General features: G+C 40.7%; 1 protein-coding gene and 1 long non-coding RNA gene across 12 annotated transcripts in view; both read left to right on the top strand.

Moving 5' to 3' along the window:
• Positions 1-3,035: 3,035 nt before the first annotated feature.
• Positions 3,036-24,432, top strand: part of CASK (calcium/calmodulin dependent serine protein kinase) — a 202,926-nt gene continuing 181,529 nt past the window's right edge. For 6 of the 11 annotated variants that reach the window (XM_057405081.1, XM_057405083.1, XM_057405085.1 and 3 more), the window contains exon 1: positions 3,036-3,777. In XM_057405081.1, the coding sequence (XP_057261064.1) occupies positions 3,719-3,777 (59 nt within the window). In that variant the 5' untranslated portion in view covers positions 3,036-3,718. Of the gene's footprint in view, positions 3,778-5,804; positions 6,075-24,432 lie in introns of all 11 variants that reach the window. The other 5 variants (XM_057405080.1, XM_057405086.1, XM_057405082.1 and 2 more) reach the window with 2 other exon arrangements.
• On the top strand, positions 6,834-9,008 carry LOC130596970 (uncharacterized). Its single transcript, XR_008971656.1, has 3 exons — positions 6,834-6,913; positions 8,171-8,252; positions 8,719-9,008. It is a non-coding gene; the product is annotated as an uncharacterized LOC130596970 (long non-coding RNA).

Genomic DNA, 24,432 nt, shown 5'->3' on the forward strand with positions numbered 1-24,432 from the left:
TCACAGGAGAGGTGCCCCCACCCTCTGATCATCTTCATGGCCCTCCTCTGGACTTGCTTCAACAGGTTCACATCCTTCTTATGTTGCAGGCATGTGTTCACAATCACAAACATGTCTGTATATGCATTGCTTGGATGGTCATATTACTGGGTATTGACTGCTGGCAAACTAATGCTGGTATTTTGTCAAGCCCATTCAATCTGAACCTGAGTTACAGCATACTTCTCATTTGTTCTACTAATTGCTGATGCAGTGGTATCCTCGCTGTTTTTGCTGGTTCAGTGATCTGCACACAAATCCCAGTTCAGGCAAGTTCTTCTCATGCAACTCCAATGGTAGGTAAAACACATTTTTGCTCTTCCCCTGTACTGAATGTAGACAACTGACACAGTTTGTAGGCTTTGATAGATTTTTCTTGCTTCATGTCAGTCTAAGCAACAAGTGCTACAGCTGCTTTAACAAGCATGTCTTCTTTGCTCCAGAAAGGGGAATAAAGGGAAGGGAAAGGAAGCCTGAAAGGCAGTAGGACCCTTCGGGAAGCTAGATGCCAGTGAATGAAATGAACCACCTCTCTTCATGAAAGTCCATTTTTTGTTCACTGTCTTCCAAGAAACTACTTTTCCATCACAACTCTCCAACCCTGCATTGTGAAACCCCATCCCTTAGCAGAAAACCATCCTATGCTCTGTGCCATCCCCAAATGGACCCAACCGCCCCGCAAAGGTCTTAAAGGGTTTGCTCTACTATAACACTTTGGCTCGAAGCCCCCCTTGTGTTATGCTTGTATTCCTTGTTTCCAGTTTAATCTGTCACACATAGGTGATGGTGATGTGGCCTATTGTGACCCTCAGCACTTAGCACCCAGAGGGAGGCAAAACATCTGTCAAGTGGCATTGCTGGATGGCAGAAGCATTTGCCTCAGCTCGGGAAGGAATCTGCTATGAGCATTCTTCTTTCTCATGCATTTGGATAATTATTTCTTGTTAACTTGACAGCTCCACATATAGTCAGATTGTAGAATGGTTAGGATTGGAAAGGACCTTAAGATCATCTAGTTCCAACCCCTGGCATGGGCAGGGACACCACACACTAGACCAGGTTGCCCAAGGTCCTGTCCAGCCTGGCCTTGAACACTGTCAGGGATGGGGCAGCCACAGGTACTTTGGGCAAACTGTTCCAGTGCCTCACCATTCTCACAGTAAACAATTTTTTCCTTATATTCAACCTGAATCTCCCCTGTGTAAGTTTTAACCTGTTACCCCTTGTCCTATCACTGCAGTCCCTAATGAAGAGTCCCTCTCTGGCACCCCTTCAGGCTCCCTTCAGATACTGGAAGGCTGCAATGAGGTTTCCATGCAGCCGTCTCTTCTCCAAGCTGAACAACCCCAACTTTCTCAGCCTATCTTTGTATGGGAGGTGCTCCAGCCCCCTGATCATCCTCATGGCCCTCCCCTGGACTTGTTCCAACAATTCCATGTCCTTCTTATGTTGAGGACACCAGAAATACATAGTAGATGACAATTTCAGCCAAGAACATAAGCAAATACCCATATTCTAAAACTCACTGCTGTGAGGTCTATGTGAGGCCAAATATCTACCCATGTTTGCTGCATGAAATCTGGGGAACAAGCTAAATATATTGGCTTTTCCAAAGAGCAGAGAGTGTTTAAATCTTTTTAAAAGGTTTGTATGACATAGAGCATAGCCTCACGGGAATGTCTCTCACCTTGTATCTTAACATTGTGCAATAGAGAAATGGAGTAACTTTTACTGCTTTTCTTCATTTTTTTTTTCTTTTGAATTTATCTGGAGACAGGAACAAGGTGTTCTTGGTGACGTGTGGTCACCTCTGCATTTTAAATCTAACCTTTAAACCATGTATCAGGTAATTTTGCTGTGACAGGCTTTTTTTCCTCTGTGTGGGGAACAACTGTATAATTCAGCTTTGTTAATAACTTTTAAGAAGTTGCATATGTGCTAAAGTACTTTGGCAAAAAATAAACACTTCGTAAACTGCAGTAGTTCCCAATTGATTACTATAAGAGAGCTTTGATTTGTAAACTGCAATAGTTCCCAACTAATTACTATTAAAGAGCTTTGCCTTCTTTTACAAATACAATTCAAAGCTTGGGAAATCACACAGCTGCAACTTGCAACTTTCAAAGGCAACTTTCTTTGCAACATGTTAAAAATCATGTAACACACAGATCAGGTGAAGTACTTAGCATTCTGAAAGTCACCACGTGTCTCAGATGTTTTAAAGTAGCTACTAAGAGAAACGACAGCCCAACTAGAAGAGCATTGAGAGCACTTCTGAAAGGTTTTTATTCCCTGTTTTTAGCGCTAATGTGAAGATAACAGTTTTCTTAAGAACAACGAATGCTCAAATTGTGCTTCAGAAAACGCTTATATTCTCTTAGGCGACCCCCCCCCGAAAAAAAGCCACTTCAACTGCCCCGGGACAAAGCTCTCCAAGCCTAGTTGTGCACAGAGGTTCTTTATTACTACAATGAAAACGAGAAGGGACGCCCATCACTAGAAACCACGCTTGCGTGCGGCTGAAACGCCGCTCCCCTTGCCCAAGCGGCAGCCATTGCCACACTCTCAGGGCGCACCAGGCCTTCTGCCTCCCGTCCCCGTAGCTGCCAACGCTCCCACAGCCCCAGAGCCGCGCTCCCCCGCGGCCGCCGGTCCTTCCTTCGGCCGCGCCACCAGCCCAGCACGAAGCCACTGCCGCTCAAAGACCGGACGGCGGAGGAAAAGATAAGGACGGTCGGTACCTGAGCCCGGCCCGGCCGCACCCTCACACACAGCAACACCAGCGCCCGCCACAGCGCTGCCAAACCCCACTCCCCGCAGATGACGTCACCCCAATCCACGCCTGCGCACACAGGACCCCCCCCCCCCGTCCAAAACGGGTGGTGGGCGTGGCCCCGCTCGCGGTTCTGGCGGGGCGGGAGGAGGTGGAAGAAAGGGAGCGGAAGCAAACGCAGCCCCCCGCGTGCTCTGCGTGCGTGCGCGCGCCGTGACGGCCTTGCGTGACGGTGGCGGGGAGCGCGCGCGCGCTCCCGCCCTCCAGTAAAGGCAGCGCCTATCGCGGGCGCTGCCGCTTCTCCTCCTCTTCCAGCCTGGGAGCGTAATCAACGGCCGCGCCTGCAGCTCCCCGCCTCTCCCCCTCCCACCATTATCCTCCCTCCCGACGCGCCCCCCCCCTCTCAGCCCCCGCCCGCTCGGCGAGAGAGCGAGACGGCGCTGCCCGCTCCCCACCGCGCCGATCCCCTCCATGGAGCTGGCGCCGCCCCACTAAGCCGGAGCTGCCCGCCCGCCCGCTGCCGCTGGGGAGTAGCCGGCTGAGAAGGGGAGGGAGGGAGGGAGGGAGGGAGGGAGGGGGGTGGGGGGCGGAGGAAGGTGGGGTCGCGGAGTGTGTGACACGCGCGGGGAGCGGCGGCGGCGGCTGCGGGCCGCGGAAGGAGGAGCGGGGAGTCCCGGCGCGGCCGCGGGAGCCCCCCGGGGCGGGCGGCGGGAGCTGCCGTAGCGGCTGGGATTTACCGTGGTGGTGGCGGTTGGCGCTGACCGGCGGGGGAGCGCGCCGCGCGGCGGGGACCGTGCCCGCGGTCCCCCCTCCCCCCTCCCTCGCCCCTCTCCCTCCTTCTTCCCTCCCCCCCGCTCCCCCACCCCGGGGCCGCCGCCTCTCGGGCTGATCCCCCCGGGCCGGACCATGGCCGACGACGACGTGCTGTTCGAGGACGTGTACGAGCTCTGCGAGGTGATCGGCAAGTGAGTCCCGCGGGTAGCGGGAGGCGGGCAGGGCCGGGCGGAGCGGGGGAGGGGGCGGCGGTGCCCCGGGCCCCTCCCGCCGGGCGCGGGGGCTGAGGGATGCTCTCTCTGCCCGGGACCCACCTGAGTTGCCGCCGGCGGGTTCGTGCGAGCGGCGCCGGGTCCCGGTCGTCCCCGCCTCGGCTGGTGGCGTTGGCACGGCGGGTGTCTCCGCCGCGCTGCCCACCGTCGTTATGACAAGGGAGGCGGAAAGGGGAGAAGTGACCCGGTGTTTCCTCAGCCACCATGATTAACCACCTAACCGTCGCTCAGGCTGGCTGCAGCAAGCGGCAACCACTTCCCACCCCCTTTCTTCTCCTCCCCCCTATATCCCATTCCCGGCACACCCATCAAGGATTGCCTATTGGGGAAGGGAAAGGGAAGATATCTCTCCGTAGATCCACCTATTCACTGGGTGTCTGCATGTTGGTGCGCCAGGTGTTGTTTTTTCCTCTCCTATGCTGCATAATAACCAGCTTGTTAGTGGCAGCTCGGGTAGTGCTCGGTTTTCGTCCAGATCTTTCCCTCTACTCTCATTCGTGTGGAAATAGAGATGTGTAAGGCAGTAGGAGTGTTTGGCCTTTTGAGTCTTATTATGCAACTGCTATTAAACCGATGTTCGAGGCTTGCATCTAGCCTAAGAGTTGAGGTAGTTGCTGGCGTTCCCCAGCTGCCTATTTCGGGTTGCCACTGTTACAGGGTGAATGGAAATGACAGTTTAAGTCTCAGTCGGTGTAATCGCACCAAGAAAATACAGAGTCCCCCAGATCATATGGTAATAGCGAATTGAAGCTGAACTCTATTCCTGGCCCATTTTTGTGACTGCTTAGTTTCAAAATCCGTTTTTATTTATTTGTTATCATTCATATATTTTCTGTAGTTGTGTCTGTGTTGCAAAATGCACATGAAAGATGTAGCAATATTGTGACTTTGTAATTTTCTGTGTGTTTCTGATTCCAAACCTGAGATTGCTGTGGAAGCCTTAGTAGTGACACCATTCGGTGTGTTTGGAGTTTTTTCTTCCTGACAATTAATTTTATATGACCAATTGTTCACCATGTTTTGATTATAAACAAAGGATTTTTTCTGCATGTATCCTCTTGCCTGCTCTCCACTGGTATGCTTTTCAGTTTATATCGAGTGCTGCCTACTTTCAAAGCTGGGGTTGAAAATATTCTCGGATTAATCTTTCCTGGCGATTATATGAAAATGTGAGTCCTGGACTTGGCAGGTGACTTTGTTGTCAGCAGAAGTTTCGGCACTCAATTCTGTCATTTCACAATGTATTGCTACATCTCTCAACACAACTTTTTAATACATTGAGCTTAAAGGGCCTTGTTTGCTGCCATAGTCGGTAAGCAGTTGCTTCAGTGTAATGCTGATTGTTGGTGAGGAGCTTCTGTAGCTCAGAAACAAAACTCAGTTATTAAGCATGTTTTGAGGACAATTTTTGGAACGCTCCTTTTATGAGTGGTTTTATGCTAACCACTGCAGTTCACACACTGTTTTATTCATACCTAATTATTGTTAGAAAGAAGGTGCAGTGATTATGTGTGACCGCATACCCGTTTAGAGAATGGATGATTCACAGGAGTCCAGATGTTTGCACACCTCAAATGGCTTTTTTGTTTTGTGATCTGAGAATTTCGAAGAAAGTGCTCAAAAACTGTGGGTTTGGTATTAGCTGCAGAAGTTCCACATGAAATTTTGGTAGTATAGATAGCGTTGTGATGTAACTAGATGTAACAGATAAATACTGAATCACAGTAGCATAATGCCGCCAAGAGTACTGTGGCAAAAACAGGGTGGATCACTGAAAATAGCAGCAGTGATGGTGAGAAGGGCTGATAGCTCGTTGTGATTGCTCAGGCTTTTCCGCACAGATGTCATGTCAGTCCTCCAAAAAAAAAAAGGCAGTTAAAATAAATACACAGTTTCATGAACAGTTGTATAAGGAGTAATTCCTATTTTGTTGCAATACTGTGCAGGTGAATTCCAGGGAACCAGGAATGCAGCACCTTAATTTAGCTTACAGATTTTGGGTACCACCTTGGCCGCCTGGAAGCAACTTGAGGAAAGATGCTGTAAATCTGCTTTCAATTGCTACATATGCATCTTACTAAACCTCTTTCAGTGAAACATCCACTAAATGTCTGCACATTTTTGTGATTTATCATTGATTGATACAGTAATTTAATTCTTGCAAATAGCACATCTGGCCCTGATTTGTGTTTCAGACACATGAAATATTTAACCAGGTAATTTATCTTTCCTGAATAGGTGGTTACCACTGCCATGTAAGGTAGTAAAAGGTATTTTCACAAAGGGTGTGGGAAAGAGATCTTTGCCTGTAAAATAACTGAATATTTAGTCAAAGTTCCCATGCGATTCAGAAGCTAAGTAAGGTGATAGTTTCTTAGCTGACAGTATGCAGTCCAATTTGTTGAGGCATATTCTGATCTTCAGGATAAACTTTAAACACTTTAAAATATAATAAACTGGTAAGACTTCCTTTGTGTAAATGCAGTGATAATAGCTTTTGGTGTGCTGGAGTGTGGAACACTTCCAATATAATTGTATATGAATGAATTGATTGGTGTGACAATGATAAACTGTTTATCGTGTGACATTTAATGTGTTTAGGTTCTGCAAGCATGCATTTTTCATATTGAAAAGAAAGGCCAGGAGGGATAAAGAGAACTTTTAGTTTGTCTCCTTTAGAGAAAAAAAATTAAATAAAAATGAGATCTTCATTTCCATATATTTCCAGTATACCTTTCTGTTGCTGAAAGCTATATGGAGATAAAAATTGGAATAACAATACCAATTTCATGTTGAACTTTTAAAGTGGCATTTATGATCCTGTCATTAGTCATGCAGCTTTATTTTTCCAGGTGTGTTATGTTCTGAGTTTACTGTCTTGTCTTCCGACTTGACTGACACAAACACATTTCAAGCAAGAAGTAAATTGGGATTTCTACACTGGCCTTCAAAAATATGTTAACGTATCTCGGGATAACAGGTGGTGGTGAAAAACACAAACTGGTAGTGATAGAAAACACAGGTGTGCCATTTTTTCCCCTAGACTTTCTTCCAGGTAACTTTGAAGAGGTTCTTCCTGTACATTATCATAGAATCGTAGAATAGGGTTGGATAAGTACATAGTCTAAAATATTTAAGCCTTTTGTTATGTCGGTCACACCATGCATTTGATTGGCAGTTCACAGATAGTCATTCTAAGTGTACTACTTAATCTTTTTATTAACACTTTCACTGAAAAATGCATTTATTTGTTTATAAAACATAGTAGGTATAGTGTTGAAACATCTTGGGTATTCATCTGAGGTGAAAACTGGTCATACGAGCTCCACATACACATAGCAAAAGTTTTATTTATGCCAAAGACAGAATACCTGTGTTTCGTTGGTATTGAATCTAGAAGACAAGAACAGGAGGTACAGTCCTTGTTCTGCAAGGACTTTGTTTTACGTCATGTGGTTTTGAGTTTCTGTACCTCTTAAGATTCATCTCCAAGTATGTTAGCATTAGGGAAGTACTGTAAAGGATTGCAGGCTGCTTAAAATATTCTCCACATTTTTAGTTGTAAATAGTGTGTGATAAAGTTGATAACTGTTTACTCTTGTTAAAAAGGGCATTGATCCCAGTTGAAATCGTTAGTCTTCATATTGTCACTTAAAGTGTAATTTTTGTAATTTTGCCTTCCATTGGTGAATTATATATGAACAATCATTGTGCATAGTAGTAGTGTGGATTTTTTTAGTAGCAAAGTATAATGTGATGATCGGTGCTACTACTATTGTAGTTTTCAGGATGTTCTCTGCAATACATCTGGGATCAGTCTGTTCCTTTGCTGCACTGCATGCTTGAGGATTTTAGTTTGTTTTCATCCCTCCTTCCTCTGTGATAGGATAATTCTCTCTGCTTGGGCTCATCTAGTAAAGAGGAGTTTAAGTGCCTGAAGCCTGCAGGTGTTTCTCTTCAGCAGCCTAGTAGCACTGCTGGAACACTGCGAAAGATGTGCAGGAGGATACAAGGTCTTTAGGCAGGATAGAGGATGGGGTTGTTTTGCATTAAAGTATGAAGGCTTGTATCCTGTTGAAGTTAGGCAAGAGGATGGTGGTTGCAGTTCCATCCTAAGCTCTTGCCTTGACATGGGGATGCTTTATGCTTTAGACTGGGAGTGCTTAGGAAAGAAAGGAGAGAGCTCATGGATTCCTTGTCCAAGGAAAAATATTTATAATTTGAAGTATTGTGCTAACAAAACTATCTAGAAGTATTTTGATGGTTTCAGTGATACTTTCTTTTCATTGTTGCCTTCATTTTCTCTGCACAGGAGTGAGAATAGTGTTCACTATCAAATGTACTTTTTCCATATACACTGTTGAAATTTTGCGTCTCCTGGTGAAGTGATGCAGGTAACTGATGGGTATAATTTTGACAAACCAAATGAAAATGTGAAACAGCTGTGTTATGTCACTGTTTGGAAAGTGGGGAGACGGAAGAGAACTTCTCTGGAACATGGAAAGTGATTTGTCTAGTTTAGCTTTTGAGGGGTTTTTAAGACTGTTTGAAATAGACGAGAATGTTTTATTAGTACACTGGTTTCTGTATTACAGTGTTTAAGTGTAATAGATGATAATGAATATTTGATTTAAGCATGAGGTCATAATGTGCATTGCTTCAGGAAAATAATGTTAGATTGTTTGAAGTATGTAGTTGCTAGAATATCTCCTTAGCTAAGTTACTCTGCTATGGATTGAAACTTTAATAGTGACTTGTTTATACTTAAGAGGTTCAACTGTGGCTGAACAGCGAATAATATACCTGGTTGCAGACTACAACATTTTAATCAGTACTCTCCATTTCTGTTGCTTTTTCTAGTGCTGTTTTGATAAGCAGCTGCATTCTTACATAAATCCATACGGTGTGAACAAGACCACTGTAATGACTGGGAAGTAGAGCCTTGCTTAAGACAGACGTTTGAAGGAACTTGATCTAGGAAAATGCAAACTGAGAAAGATCGTGCAAGGGCTTTACAAATACGATTTTGTGCTTAAACACCTAAGAGAAGGAAGCCCTTGAAGGTAAGAGCAGATGAGCAAATGTGTGTAGATTAGTCCCGAGTAGTTTGAGACTGAAAATTAGAAGATTTCAGGCCAGTTTACTTCTGAGATTCTGGACCAGCTGTCTGTAAAAAGTTGTGGGACAGAAAAAAAAAAAAGCTACCTTGTCTTGAGGATTTCCAAGAGTTTGATCTTTTTATTAAAATAGTGTGAAACTTTGCTGCCTTCAAGAATGGGGCCTTTATCCCCGATAATCACTTCAATCAAATACAATGCTTGAGATAAAATGCTCTAGGATAAAGAAATATTAGGGAAAGAAAAGACACATTTTATGTCAATAGAAACTCATCTGCTTGGCTCTCTGTCTGATACAGTGGCCTTTTTATAATCTCATACAGATGTCACTACAATGAAAGGTAATGAAGCAGTATTAATCCTAATATGATGTTTCCAAAGATCACTGATCAGAAACCTGTAGAGCATCATCTAAAGAGTGGTGACTGCAGAATTCTAAGCGGTTGTCCTTAAAAGTAGGTGTTTTATGCCAAATTTGGAGTTGATAAAAATAACTATGAATTGTCCCTTTCCAGTAGTGGGTACTTTTTTTTGTTTTTTTAATAGCGTCTACAGGATACATTAATGTGTGGCCAGGATTGTCATCCCTAGTCGTTTAAAAAGTTAGACTGATCTCTGAAGATAGTGTACCAATCAGTTAATATACCCACAGAAAGAACCTCAAGAAACCCTTTTCTTTTTCTTTGTGTATGTCAGATATGCATGTAAGGGGACACCTAGGCGAGGCATCGAAAGCGTGGGAAGAGAGAACCTTCAATGTAGCTGTAAACTGAACTGCTTTTTAGAGTGTCAGGTTAGTAACTTCTTATAATAAACTTCTGCTCTATTCAGAGTGAGTTATAGTCTTTCTTGGGAGATGTCTGTTGGGGAAAATAATGCCTCCCTTGTCAGAAAAAGAAGTGCACCACAAGCTTTGGTGTTTCTGTTACAGTAATGTTACTAGTGTTTAAGCCCCATTCTTAGCCAGTATCTTTTTCTGAAATGAAAACAGCTAAATAGTGTTTGGAATAATTTTTGGAGCTTGACCATAAAAGACCTTTGCATCATAGTAAGGGTTTAATTTTTCACTTCAGTTTGTATGAGAAGCAAAGATGTCTTTTTCAGAGAAACAACTAGAAATCTGTTACAGCATAAATTCAGGACTAAAAGGACCAAGAACTATTTCCTAATGTATTCTCAAATGACAGAAGTGACTGTACTTTGGTTAACAAGTGCCTTGTTCTTTTACTTTCGTATCTTTTTGCTAAAATAGTGTGAGCAGGGGTAGCCAGAAAGTTACTATCTACCTTCAGACTTTTATTGCAATATTCAAGGTACAATGGGGCTGTACTTTCCTTCCAGTCTCAGGATGTGTCAGTATTCTTGTATTGTCAATATTTTATCAATTGCTGTATTGACTTTGATGTTTTCAGTTCTTATACACTTACAAAGTTCACTGTGTGCCCCTTAAGTTCTGTGTGTTTTCCTTCCACCGTAGGTTTATAAATAGCATTTGGTTAAATAGATTTTCACGTGGCTCCTTCGCTTGCTTCTTTGGAGTACCTGCAAGCAGTTACGTATGCCACTGGGTAGCCAATTTAATTTTTCATTAACATCCCCATTTTCTAGCTGGATATAAGCAGTTACTCCTAGCATTTAACGCTGAGTACATTTCCTAGGATATGTGAATTAAGAAAGTTGTAAAGAACTTGCTTCTGAACAAAATTTTTAGAAGTAGAAGCTTGGGTGTAAGTGGGCATTTAAACTGGTATAAAATACGTTCTGTTTCAGTTCATTTGTTTAGGAAGCGGTTTCAGCTCAGCTGAAAAACTAGTTTTATCTCATTAAAATGTTAGTTCTGCTGTATTTGAGAATGAGAAACAATTTTAAAGTGTTCCTTTTCTAGGAAACACATGGTTCTTGGGTAACTTCATTTAAACTCACTGTTACCAGGGTTTGGAAGGTAGTTCACATTTCAAAATTTTTGATCCAAAGAGCTCTAGGGGTAGGAAAAAATGTCTTGGCTGAGGCTTTGCAGGTAGAGTGGCCTTTAAGATATTCAGAACTTTATGAAATCCATCTCTAGATGTCTTCTTATGTGAGTATGTGAAGTATCCATTTATTTTTTGTGCTTTCAGAAGTCATCATGGATTTTCCCAGTATTAAATCTGTCGTCTTTAAAGAGGAAAAAAAATAAAAGCAATCTGTACAAAGGTAGTCCCTCGTTCATTGCTCTTTCAAGAGGGGGAAAAAACCCAAATGCACACAAAATACCAACAAACCAGCAAAACCAAACAAAAACCACAAACCAAAAGAGAAAAGTTCTTAGTATTTCTCCTGAAGAGAAGTTTTAACTTGTCCTGACAAGGTCTTCAGCCATGTTTCTCTATCTTCTTTATTCTCCCAGTTTCATTTTGGGGAGAGGGTCTATGAATAAAACCTTTGACTGCTTTCCTGATGTTCGAGCTTGGAGAAGCCCGTCAAAATAGTCTCCTATTAATTTACTTCCACCCTGCTCCAGGGAAATGCTGCAGCTGTTGCTGCAAATGTAGTGGTCAGCTGCCCACTTTTCTCTCTTTTTTTTTTTTCTCTCTTTTTTTTTTTCTTCTTTGTCTCCAGATGTTGTTCTGGATACTGAACAGAGGGAAACAGTTCTGAACAGTAGGAAAGCACTGATTTACATTTGGTTGGAGACATATGTACACCTGTAAGTGGAAGGGACAGTGAGGAAGCAAATGAGGTAATCCTACTTCCCTCTCCAAACCTTCCCTCCACCCCCCTCTTACTGGTTGTGAAAAGGCAATCTAGGGAGTAAGGATGGGGGTAGCCTGGGAAGATTACAAAAAAAAAAAAAAAAGTAGGGAATGATTTATTTTGGTAATAGGATCTTTCCTGCATTGGTACTGATCTGACCTAGTAACTTCCTAGAACAGAGCAGATCTTTGTGGAAAACTTCATGTTTGCTAGGGTTGAACTTGAATCTAGCAGGATGAGATAGGTTGGGTTCAGATGGCTTTAGAGAAAACATCTGTTTGGCCAGCACTGGTCTAACTAGAAGGCAGCTAATTGAGGTTAAGGGAATTGAGGTTAAATCCTGCATCTCCATAATCCTGCAGCCTTTTTAAGAATACCATGATTCCAGAGGAATGCAGTATCTAGTTATAGCTGGTCTGTAGATTCTGTAAACATGGTAGTATTAGCCTTTCTCTTCTTTTTGCCTCTGTGTGAGGCACTGTGAGCATATGAGTTCAATTATGATGTGAGCTGAATTAAGTTTGCTGCTGCTGGAAGAGGGAGATCTTGCTCTAATTATGTGGTTTCATGCCCTGTGATACCCTTCCTCTATGCCAGCTTTAGTATTCATCTGCTCTATATAAGCCAGGTGGACTATGAAAATATTTAATTGTTGAATGGGTTGTTATTCTGATTTCACTGGCTTGACAAGACCTACAATGCAGTCAGGGCTAGCTCAAGGTAGAAAATTTAGGAATGGACGGAGAGAAGCACGCACAACTTCCTGCTTCTCACCTTTGACAACAGTGAACTACTACAGCCATATCATGTAATGCTTTGTTGTTGCTTTTTGTAAAGCATATTTGGCTTTTTTGTATGTTAAACAGAAGGATAGTTTCCAGGCTCTTTTCTGCAGTAATCCAAAAATAGTAAGGAAAGGGAAAGAGTTTTTTGTTTGCTTTGTTTTTTTGTTGGTTTTTTTTTTGTTGTTTTTTTGAAGGAAAAAATAAGTTTTAAATTAACAAAAATTACTCATACACACACAAAAGTCACACTTAGTTGCTTTTATGTTATTAATTTGCTTCTTCCTTCTTTCTATACACACAGACATTCCTCATAATTAAAACTAAGCACTAACTTTGTCAGGACCTCACCTTATTTAGGATTTAAATTGAATACACAATAGAGTCAAATTAAAATTAGGAAGGCAAAGTGTGAATGTGGGATTTGTGTTTTTTGAATGTTTGAACTAAGTCTTTGAAGCATATTAGCTTATGACATGGTTAGATGCTTTTGAAGTGTGCATGTATTTTGTTTGGTCCTTCAGGACTTGAATATTAACAGTTGGATGTACTCTGAACCACAAACATGCTTAACATTTGTGAGTGCTTCTAATTTTTATAGAAGCCAAATCTCACTGTGTTTCTGCTGGTTCTGGTGTGATTGTGTGCAAAAGTAATGATAAGATATTTAGGAAAATTGAAGAAATTCAGAATGTTCCTGAGCTACCTTTTTCTTCAGATTTTGTTTTGCTCTAAACCTAAATCTAAAACGTACTGCATTAGTCAAGAACTTGTTTCAATTAAGATATTTGCTCTCCTTCCTTTTTTTTTAAAAAAAAAAAAAAAGAAAAAGGAAAAGTTCTCTATTAGTATATCTAGATCATTTAGATTTAAAAGTACCAACTTCGGCTTACAGGAAACACTGTTTTTCTTTCTATAACCCCCAAGTGAGAGCTAATCTCTTCTTTAGTGTGTTCCTACAAGTGTCTTAATTCCAGAGCTTTGGCACCAGAGAGATGAAAGCAACAAAAGGGGCTTTCAAACTGAAGGTCAGACAGAACTGTTTTGCTCAGTTACAGCTTAAGATTTTATTTATTATTTATATTTTGGGTTGGTTTGTTTGTTTTTGGGTTGTTTTTTTTTTTTTCCCTCTATGAAAAAATGGTTGCCTGTTGGATAGGTTTCTCGGATGTTCAGCCCTTAAGGTTCAATTGTCTTTAAAACATGTTCCTCTGTCTTCTTTATTCTTAAAGTAAACACGGTGCTTAAAATATCAGGAGCTCTTTAGCTAATCTTAGATCTTGAGTGTGTCTTTTTTTTTTTTTTTTTATTCAGCTGCAGGCTGAATTGGAAGTAATTGGAAAGTATTGAATACTTCATAGCTGTCATTGAGGCAGGATACTTTCTGAACTCTTGCAGACATATTATCTTTCTTGAATTCTTAGTTTTTTAGTTTAAAGTGTTCAAAAGTCTGAATTGTCTGTTTGCTGTGCTGGTTAGGAATGTTTTCAAATAGATTGCTGGCTGTAGAGTTGGTTTCCTTGTGTGTATGAAATAAAATTCTCACAACAGGGACTGGGAATCGGATTTCTTTTTGCTTAGTGAGTATGATCATCGTGAATGTTGCTTTTCCCTTCTTAGTGGTCTGGTGAATATTAAATGTTTCCATAAAACAACAGCCAGCAGTGCTGAGAAGAATACCTTTGTTTCTCATGTATTCTGGTGAGTGTTTTTTCAGGTGCTGCGTGTTAGGGAAGGACTTGAATATGTGCCTCCCAGTTTCAGAGTGAGTGTTACAAGCACTGATGAGAGAGTAGCAGATGCTGCTGCACTGGACATGGACTGACAGTTTGGTTCTGAGAACATGTCACAGTTAGTAGCTTGACAAAATATGTAGCAGAACTGTTGGTTTTGGTGTTTTCCTTAGTTGTGAGATACTGAGCTATTTGTTGCTGTTGAGACAGAACTTTTCATTATGCAAGGATCCTTTTCTTTTAGAATTAAATAGCAAACCCAGAAGTGTGTAGCATTTTAGAGGATTCTCAGGAGGCAGTTTAGCAGAAATCTGAGATCACTTTGTGAAATTTTTGTGATTCTTTCCCTGAATATTTGCTATTTTTCAGAATAGAGCTTAGTTTCCTATACTAATAATGTATTTTTTTTTTTAAAAACTAGGTGTTGCAGAAGACTAAGAGGTGGGAATTCTTTTCCTGCAACTGAGCCTGTACCAAATTTTTCAGTATTCATTAGGGTTGCAAAGCTGAGCAAAAGCATGAGAATGATGCATTCCTGAAATGTGGTTTCAGATACATGGTTGGAAGACTCAGAAATCTGTGGTGACTTCTGAGTACATTGATACATGATAGATTTAAATGTGCATCTTTTCTTGAAAGCTGCTTAAAAATGTTTTTTTTCTAATATGTGCTGAAGATTGATCTGTGAAGTCCTTGTGTTTGAAAGTGAAGTCTTACTGTGGTTTATACCTTTTCTTTCTAGTGGGTTTCCTTTTTTTTTTCTGTATTGTCACTGTTCAAGGTAAAGGAAAAAGAGAAAACCAACTTGAAATGTTTACTGTTTGAACAAGGCTGTAAGAATTATTCAGTACTTTCCTTTTAATTTAACTTTTACTCTCAACTGATAGCTTGAGACTTTGCTGCCATCTCTAGTTTCTTGATGAAATTTATCTTGAGCTGCTATTTGGTTCTACATTTTCATCTGTACTCTTAAAATGACAGATTTTGGCTGGATTTCAATACTGATTGCTGTTACAAGAATTTGTTTTGTAAAGCCTGTGTCAGTGAAAGAGAGCTGTGTGGTGTTTATTTTCTTTAGAAAAAATTGGGGAGTTTCTGTAAACAGAAGTATCTTGTATTCCTCCTTGCCTCATCTTCAGATACAGCTGTAGTTAATGAGCAAACTTTCAGTACTTTTTGCTTTCATTTTGGCTGCTAAAATTTGCATGTGGCACTCCTGTTACTGTTCTTGCTATGATACAATACCTTACATTTTTGATCTTACTTTACTTTCTGTAATCTTAAGAGCTGTTTCAGAAAGATTAAAGTTTGGGTTTAAAAATTAATATACTGTTCTGTATCAGTTCTATGCATATTTATATATTTTGGAAAAAAAAAAAAGTTTTGTTCATCTTATTCCTTCCTACACCCTTGAGTGTTTTCAGAATAACTTGAAGGAAAGATTATACTGGATCTGACTCTGCGTTCTGTGTTGCTTGGTTAATGAACACAGAACAGTTTTGTTTTCTGCTAGTCTCTTCTGTACCAATATTTTACTTTCAATTTGAGTGTCAATATTCCTTAATGCTTTTTAAGTGTTCCTCTGCCAGTTTTCATTATTTTAGTATTTCTTTTATAATATAAAGCTCCTTGGTATCTCTGCCAAAACTTCTTTCTGTACTTACTAGTCTACACTGTACTTGCTGGTCTACAGTGAGATCTCGTTTAGTTTTTTTTAGAGTCACTGGCCTCCCAGCACACTGTAGGAAGTTTATTAATTAGAATTTTGCTCCCATGGAAACTGGCTTGCTTTAGAATTGAACTGCAATTTGGGTTTCTGAAATCAAACTAACAAGTTTCCCTAGTGCTCATAGTTACAAGAACCTTTGAAAGAAGTGTCATTATGGTTTTATCTTTGAATTTGCAGCTACCTGCCGACAGTACTGTTGCAACCTGCATTGTTTTCCTTAGAGGGAGTGGTACACAGTAACCTGTTCTGTTACTGTCTCTTGAAAGTCCTCATGGCAGTTCAGGTACTTGGTATGTGATGTGTCTTTCCCATTCCCCCCCCCAATACTTGTAAAAGCTTTAGGGGTACAAAGCTGCCTCTGCAGCATGGAAAAAGTAAAACTAGAATTGAAGAGAGAGCTTGTTCTCCACACTCAAATTGTATCCTGGTGAGCATGTGTGGAAGAAATAAATTTACCTAATCTTTTCTTACCGGGGGAATAAGATCTTGGCCACCTTGTTTGCACAACCATGCTCCCCTACCTAATCGCTTTTGGGGAAAAGAAGGATTTTCTAGCACACAAGCATGTTTTACACCTAATAAGTACAAGCCTGCATCAGTCATTCCTATGTACTGTAACTAGCAAAACCATTTTTTTATATATATCACGATTTTCTAGTATCTAATCTCATGGCTTTGGCAGGGGATGGTCCTCAAAGAATGATTAAAAAATGTTTCTCTTTTTCTCCCTGCTAAGCTGCTGCTGTTTTACAGGATAGCACTTGAAATCTCAGGAAATGGAAACTTGAATGCCTAATGCCCCTGTTCAAAGTCCTGGTTACTTTCAGAAATATAAGCCTCCAAGAGAAAGGAGGAAGTCATATCTCCCAAGTCTGGAACTGTAACATATCTTCTGCAGAAGTGTATGTGTTCTGTGGAAAATGTTACTCCAGTAAGCTCGTTTGAAGGGGGGTGATCGTCCCTGTTACTGAACAAGAGATGATATCAACATTATATTATCATCTTTATCCACATGTAAGTGTGCTGGTGGTAAAAGTCTTCATTTTTTTTTCCCCTACTCTCCTTCACTTCTAGTAAAAATAAATATGATCTTCCATCCTATCAGCTGGAATGATATTTGAAAATTTCTTAAAACCTTTGGAAAGTATGTTGTTCTTTAATGACATGTAAAAATCTCTTGGTCAACATTCTCTGGCTCAAATGCACAGAGGTGTGCTAAGTCCAAATTCACACTTGACCAATTGCTCATTAAGTGCTTTTCTTTTTTAGAGTTAAGACCCTGTGAGACATGCAAAAAACCTGTATTCTTTTCTACTTTAATGGATATGAGCTGAGTTGTTGTAGTCAGTATCTTTCTCAGGAGCAAATTTTTGGTCCTGGCATACTTAATGCGTATAGGAGAAATGGGAAAGTACACAGTATTGATCTAATGTAAAAGTATTTGTTTTATTTGTTTGTTTTTCCAGTTGTTTCAGATGTTGTCTATATTCTCAGTCCTATTTCTCAGTAAAGCATGCGTAACCTGTTACTTCCTCTTAAGAGGTTAAGTGGGAAGGGCTATCACTCGATATTAACAAGTTAGTAATCAACAAAAAAAATATGGTGATATGGTTTGGAATGATCCAGTACCCAAAACTGTCAGTGTATTTACGAATGTTTGGTTCCATTCAGAGCGGGCTGAAAAAACATGTTAAGCTTCTCAGTATTGTGTTGGAGGTGACTTCCTAATTAAAATAGATTAGCATGTGCTCTTTCATCGGTCAAAATGGTTTCTCAATTTACATACTTCAAAAAAATCTGTCTAGTAGTAGAAGATGCTGACTGTAGTCAGACGCTTGTCATAAAAACAGTTTATTTAAGTCATAGACCATGTTGGTCTATGTAAACAGTTTGTAATGTTTATGTAGTATATGAAAATCATACAGATTTACATAGATAATTCTGTAAAATGGGAATTATTTGCTTGTGAGGAAGTTGACAGCAAGTAGTAGAACATGTTCACAATATTGATATTGCAGAACAAATTGCCTTGACCAGAAAAGAGTTTCTGTGCAAGTGTTCACTTTCAAAGATTTTTACATTTCATAGTAAAATGCATATAATGAAGTCCTAAAAAAATTTGTCAAGTAGTGTTTCTTTATGTGTGTTACTCCCCTCCTTGTCAGTTCACATTCTTACTGCTCTGTGGCCTAAACTAGGCTGGAAAAAATACCCAACCCAGGACTAAAAAGAGTGTGTCTCTCTCTCTCCTCCCACCCCTTTCATAAATTTCCCACTGAATCATTCTCTTCACAGATTTTGGCCACTTTTCCAGCTACAGAGCAGTTACTCTGAAAACCTTCATATTTACCTGGATAGCAATCATGGAGCACCAGAAAGCAAATTGCTGTGTGAACAGCCATGTGTCTTGACGAAAACAGTTAAGCCATGAAACCAGTTTGTCAGAAAGATTACACTTCTTTGATTTTTAAGAAGGAATGTACATATTATGTCAATTATTTTACCTCTTGGGCAAATATTTTCTGCTTCTCAGTGGATTACATGTGGTTTCAACATGCTGGGAAATGTTAACGAGGGAAGGGGTTTTTGCTGTTGGCTCCCTTTTGGTGATGTGATACTTAGAATCTGGTTTGTCACAGGGGAGTGTCATGTATTAAACAACTTATTTATCCTTTAAGTATCCCATATGTAGAAATGTTGTTGAGAACCAGGCCAGCACCTTCCTTGAGTGTTAAAAAAAAAACCAAACCCCACCAAAAAACAGAAAATAAAACCAAACACAACGACCCAGGAAAAAGGATATCATTAGCAGTTTTGAATATATGTATCCAAAACCCCCCTTCTTTTAGTTTGGCCTAATCTTCCTCCAGCTTGTATTTTAAATCACATTTAGACTCTGAATAACAAAGTAATGGTTTTAAAGCTTTGTTTGGGGCAGATTCTTGCAGAAAGGAGAAGACTGTAAAGATGGAGTTTTCTAGCCTTATGGGCTCCTTTCTCCTTAGGATAGGAAATGAGCAATCAATTGGAATCTCTATTGGAAATAGAGAATCAATTTTGAAAGTATGCCTAAACTGGTTTGGAAATAAAAATAATAAATAAATAAATAAGGTGGCTACCCCAGATATACTATTTAACCATGCCATCCACAAACTATGTAAAATGATTTCCAGACACCTTAGAGCACTCGTTTTGTGGATGACATATTCTGGTTTTGGCCACAGAAGGATCTGATTTTAGCTTATAGCAGTTGCAGTTGAGTAAGATTTCCATAACAAATGGGGTGATTGCTGCCTCTCTGTTCTGAGGGAAAATAACCCTAGGTATAGAGGAGAACATATTTATTCTGCATTCCAAGTCTGCAACCAGAGGGGAGAAAAGAAGCAAGATCTGGAAAGGTGTGCAGAGCATTGCTTCAGTTCTTTCAATTGCACTTTAACTTAAAAATGAGAAAGGGGGCTTTGTTTCAATTTGTAATATGTGTTTCCAGTGAGAGTCAGGAATGGGATCTCCATTAGCAGGGGGGCTAGTAAAGGTGACAGTTCTAGACCTGTTCAGCTGCTTCTCAGTTGAATGTGAAGAGAAAAAGCAGGTAATAGCAGTGACCAATTCTGCCTAGTTCCTACTAGCATATCATTGGGCTTTCAAGTAAAAGTATGTAAGTCTTGTGTTTTGCAGGGTAGGATAGATTGAAATGAATGCTTGGACAAACTGATTAAAGAAAACTTTGCTTAGCTGCTGCTAGTTCTTATTTTAATTAGTACATTAACTTCTGAAATATGGCCTAAGCTTACCCAGGAGAGTTTCACAATAAGCTGATAGCTGGCTAGGGAGGAAAAAGGTTTGTTCATTTGTTTATTTTTAAAGTATATGTGTAGCATTATTTTTAGTATGTTGTTGGCAAAAAAAAATAAATGGGAGTTTTACTGTCAAGCAGGCAGTAAATCCTTCTTTTCAGCATTCAACCTTGCTCCAGCTGTGAAGGTTCATGCAGTACAGGCTCTGAACTTTTTTATGCTTGTAGCTGTACTGAAGTTGCATCTCTGCAGAAGGGTATGTCATATTTATCATCTGCTACCATGTCTACAGAAGGCTTTCACCACCAGTTAGGATGCATGCTTCAGTTCTCTTGTCAGTTTCTCATTGTCAAAACTGAACTTTGTCTGCACGCAAAGTTGAGGCAGGTATATGCCCTTACTGTAGTATCTGCAAACCTTTTTCTATTAAAAGTGTAACTGCATATTGTTTTGTGGGAATTTAGGTCCATTTCTGGGACGTCTCCACTCCAATCCTAACTTGCCTGAAGGTCTCAACAAAGTCTGAAGATTGTCAGATACCTTACATTCATTCTGTCTTGTCAAAAGATGTGATTTTTTGCCTTTTTTTGTACCTATCATTCATATTGAGCTGCTGAATTTTATCTTAATTAGTATTTTGCATTGCTGCTTGAAGGTGAATGAAACAATTATGTTTTTCCAAATATCCCCAGCACAGATGTTTTTGAAACATATTCACATCTCTTATGGGTTATAAGGTATAAAAGCAAATTGAAAGTTTGTGCTTTTATATTGTGACAAACCAAAGGGATTATTGTCTGTTGTTTAATGGCATTGAGTTAATCATTGGGCTTTTTGTCCTGATAAAGGTAAATGTGCAGTTTCTAGGGATGAAGCTCTACATTAAAGAAAAAATGCTGCTTAGTATTTCTGAAGTGTCATTTAATTCTTCCCACCTTCCCCAGCTTGAATTACCTTTAGCCATATAATGTACTTTCTAAAATTATTGGTCAGTTGCACTCACTGTTTGAATACAACTGTCAGTAAAAAAATCTGCATCTGTGTGTTAAGCAGAATTGGCTCAGTATTACATTCATATCAAGGATTTTGCCTGAATTTTACTTTCAGAAGCCTAGCAGAGCCTCAGTCGTAATGGTTCTATTATTATATTTTTGTTTATTTAAATCTTCACATGTATCTTAATTTCAGATGGTGTTGAAAATGATACATTTTGGAGCAATAAAGTAGCAGTGCGCTTCAGCAAAGTCTCGTTGCTGAAAGAATGAGAAACAGACTCATGCTTAAATTTGATCTGCTGAGGTAGTTGCTTAGGGTTGGTTTGAGCTCTGTTATGTTGGAGCCGTGAAGGTGGAAGTGTAAAACCTTTCCTCAACCCTTGAATATTTTGACATAAGCTTTTTCAGATCAAGTCTGGCCGTTTTAGAATATCTTGAACTTGGAGCAGAGCTCATCAAGCATGGTTACTTTTGATCAAAGCTAGGGGAAGGAGGATTGGGGAGGGAGAGCAGGAAGCAGGGACCTTTTGTCCGGTGTGTGATTAGTGCACCAGCAATGGCTATTGGAGACCTGGGTTTGACCAAGTGCCCTGAGTACTGTGCTAGAAGTTGGATTTAGATGTGAAGCTCTACAGTCTTGCTGCTCTGGCTGCATGACTGTACCCAAAAATACCCTGTTACGGGGCTACAGGTAGTAGGGAATTTAGATTGTGGTTTTGCCTGCAAAGGGAACTGCACTGAACAGTCTGGAGCCTCTAGTGCTATGCATCTTGTTCAGTTTGCTGTAGTGAAGAATATGTAAGTCTTTGCAGCAGAAGTGTTAGACCCATCTAGGATTTCAGTATATCCATTAGTGTATGATGTGCTCCTTCTAGCTCTGGCTGTTTGTGTACAGTTCAGGTCATGAATGCTGTTTTTTGGTTTGGTGGGTTTTGTTTGGGTTGTTGGTTTGGGTGGTTGTTTCTGTGTTTTGCTTTTGTGTGTGTGTGGTGGTGGTTGGTTTTGTTTGTTTTGGTGGGGGTTTTTTTTTGTGTGTGGTGGTTTTCTTTTGTTTGTTCATTTGTTTATTTTTTTTCTTTAGAGAGTCATATTGGTTTGATCAGTGCCCTGGTTTGAGATGTAACAGTTGTAGATAGTTCATGCAGTAGCTCTTGGGCCAGTCTGTACTGGGCAAGGTGTTAAAAATGCCCTCTACACCGCAGCTGGGGAGAATGGTCCTACCTGGAGCCTCTAGCAGAAAGCTTCAGGGGAGACTCGAGGTCAGCTCCTTGGCTTTTGGGGTTGGGGATACAGAAAATCCGAGGCCGACTATACTCCAACAAAAAAGAGATACTGGCAGCCTGTGAAGCGGTTATAGCTGCTTCAGAAGTGATTGGCATGGAAGCACAGCTCCTTCTGGCGCCCTGGTTAGTGCCGTTAAGTTATTGGTTTAAAGGGAGAGGGTAGGGAAGGAGGGAAAGAAAAGAATACTGTTAGTATTGCAAACTGAAAATTAGCCAGGATTAATTAGTAAGTGTGACTCTTTCCACCTTTCCTGTGATGTACAGTGTAAATACTATAACCAGAGTGTTGTTTAAATCTATTGTCTAGGCTTGAGTGGGTTGCATAGAAGTCAGCATATGGTTGTTAAACTGGCAACGATTTCCTATATAATTTCCTTGCAGTCTCCTTGAGTAAGGATAGGATTGTACAAGGTTACCAGCAGAGAGAATTCAGCTTGCAGCGCTATTGTTGGTGATGGCACATTGCAAAGAAAGAACACATGATTAAACATTAGTGGCAGGATGTTACCATATAGAAATATCCATTTTACACATGTCCTGCTTTTCTGTAAAAGAACCTTCTGTTCTTATATATAATAAAAAACTTAGCCATTACTTATATCACATTTTTGTATACCAGCTTAACAGAAATCAAGCGTTGTAATTCTTACATTTCTTTCTTAAAAAATATGCAAGAGAGTGTGATGCCACTCAGCTTTCCTGGTCTCTACAGAATTGTGTGATGGTCTTATCTGTCACTGGAAAAGAAGATTCCAGTGCATTGGTGTAGTCAGAGGATGGGGTTTTGTGTCAACCAGACAGTTGTTTATATTCAGTCAACAATAGGAAATGGTGCTCTGTCCCTCCTCCCCAGAGACTTTTTCTGTCTTTTTTGCTGCTGGAAATAAGCAGGTGGTTGTCAGCTCTCTGCCTCAGACTAATAAGACTGGAGATGCTAAATGTATTATACAGTATTAATGCAGTACAAATTCTTTTGCTTTATGGGTGAGAAAATGAAGAATATCTCTTTAAGTCACTGAAGCTGTGGCAGTTTTCTTTCCCATATGGTGACCCATCAGTCCAGAGGCAGCATGATGGATAAATAATATATGTGCTGCATTGTTCCTTTAGCAAAGGAAAAAAACCCTAAGACTCAGATAAATGAATGAGGTTTTGGGGATGAATGAGTTATGCTGTGTATGCTCACTACATGTGTGGCCTTAGGACACTCTAAACATAAAGTAAAATTGATTTCGTATAGAATCTTTCCAGTTAAATGGCCCAAGAGGTCTTCAGTCTGATCTGCTTGAAGTGGATTGCTCAAGGGTTTGTCCAGTTGGGTCTAGAAAAGGATGGAGAGCCATAATTTCCCTGGGCAGCCTGTTTCAGTGTTTAATTATTTTCCTAGGATGAAATGTTTTCCTTATATCTAGATGAAACTTTCACTGTTTCTTTTTATGACTGTTGTGGCACAAGGTGTACATTCACTGTATACCTTGAAAAAGAGCTTGGTTCTATCTGCTTGATAACCTCTAACATGTTGAAAGACTACTGCTAGGTACCTTATTATGCTCTTTTATAGGCTATACAAGCTCATTTTCCTCATCTTGTCCTTATAGGCTGAATGGTTTGAAATCAGATGCTGTATTTGTCACTTTTTTCAAGGACCTATTTGCAGTTGCCACATCACCATCTTTTTTCTTCTATTAAAAAAAAAAAATCATGGTAGATGAAGGGACAGCGAGAGATACTGTCTAGACTTCAGGAAGGCCATTGACACTGTGTCCCTAAAGATCTTCACAGAGAAGCTGGTGGCGCATGAGATGGATGAGCAGACAGTGAGGTAGATTGAAAACTGGCTGAAAAGCTGGCCCCAGAACATTCTCATCAGTGGCAAGTATAATTGGAGGCCAGAAACCAGTGGTGTACCCAAGTGGCAGAAACCAGTAATCACTGGATCTAATAATCTTCAGCATCTGCATTAGTGGTCTGGGTGATGGGACAAAGTACACACCAAAGCTGCAGGTGATACCAAACTGGAGAAGTGGCTGATGAAACAGGGTCATGCTGCCATCCAGACAGGATCCATCATTGACAGGAACCTCATGAAGTTCAACAAGGGAAAGTATGCAGAGTCTTACATCTGGTGACAAACAACCCCGTGCACCAATACAGGCTGCAGGCTGCCTGGCTGGAAAGGCCTTTTTGCAGAAAAGGCTCTGTGGTAGTCCCGGCAGACACCATGTAAAATGTGAGAACACGATGTGCCTTTGCTGCAGAATGACTAACAGTATCCTGGGCTGCCTCCCTAGGAGGAGTGTTACCAGCAGGGGGAAGGAGGTGAGAGAGGGAATGGGCACAAACACACAGAGGAGGTTCTGTCTGAACATCAGAAAATAAGGGGGTTTACTGTGAGGATGACCAAG

The sequence above is a fragment of the Pezoporus wallicus genome, unplaced genomic scaffold (assembly GCF_028554395.1).
Source record: "Pezoporus wallicus isolate ANWC-B61680 ecotype Strahan unplaced genomic scaffold, APGP_CSIRO_Pwel_v1 contig_1739, whole genome shotgun sequence".
NCBI classification, from domain to species: domain Eukaryota; kingdom Metazoa; phylum Chordata; class Aves; order Psittaciformes; family Psittacidae; genus Pezoporus; species Pezoporus wallicus.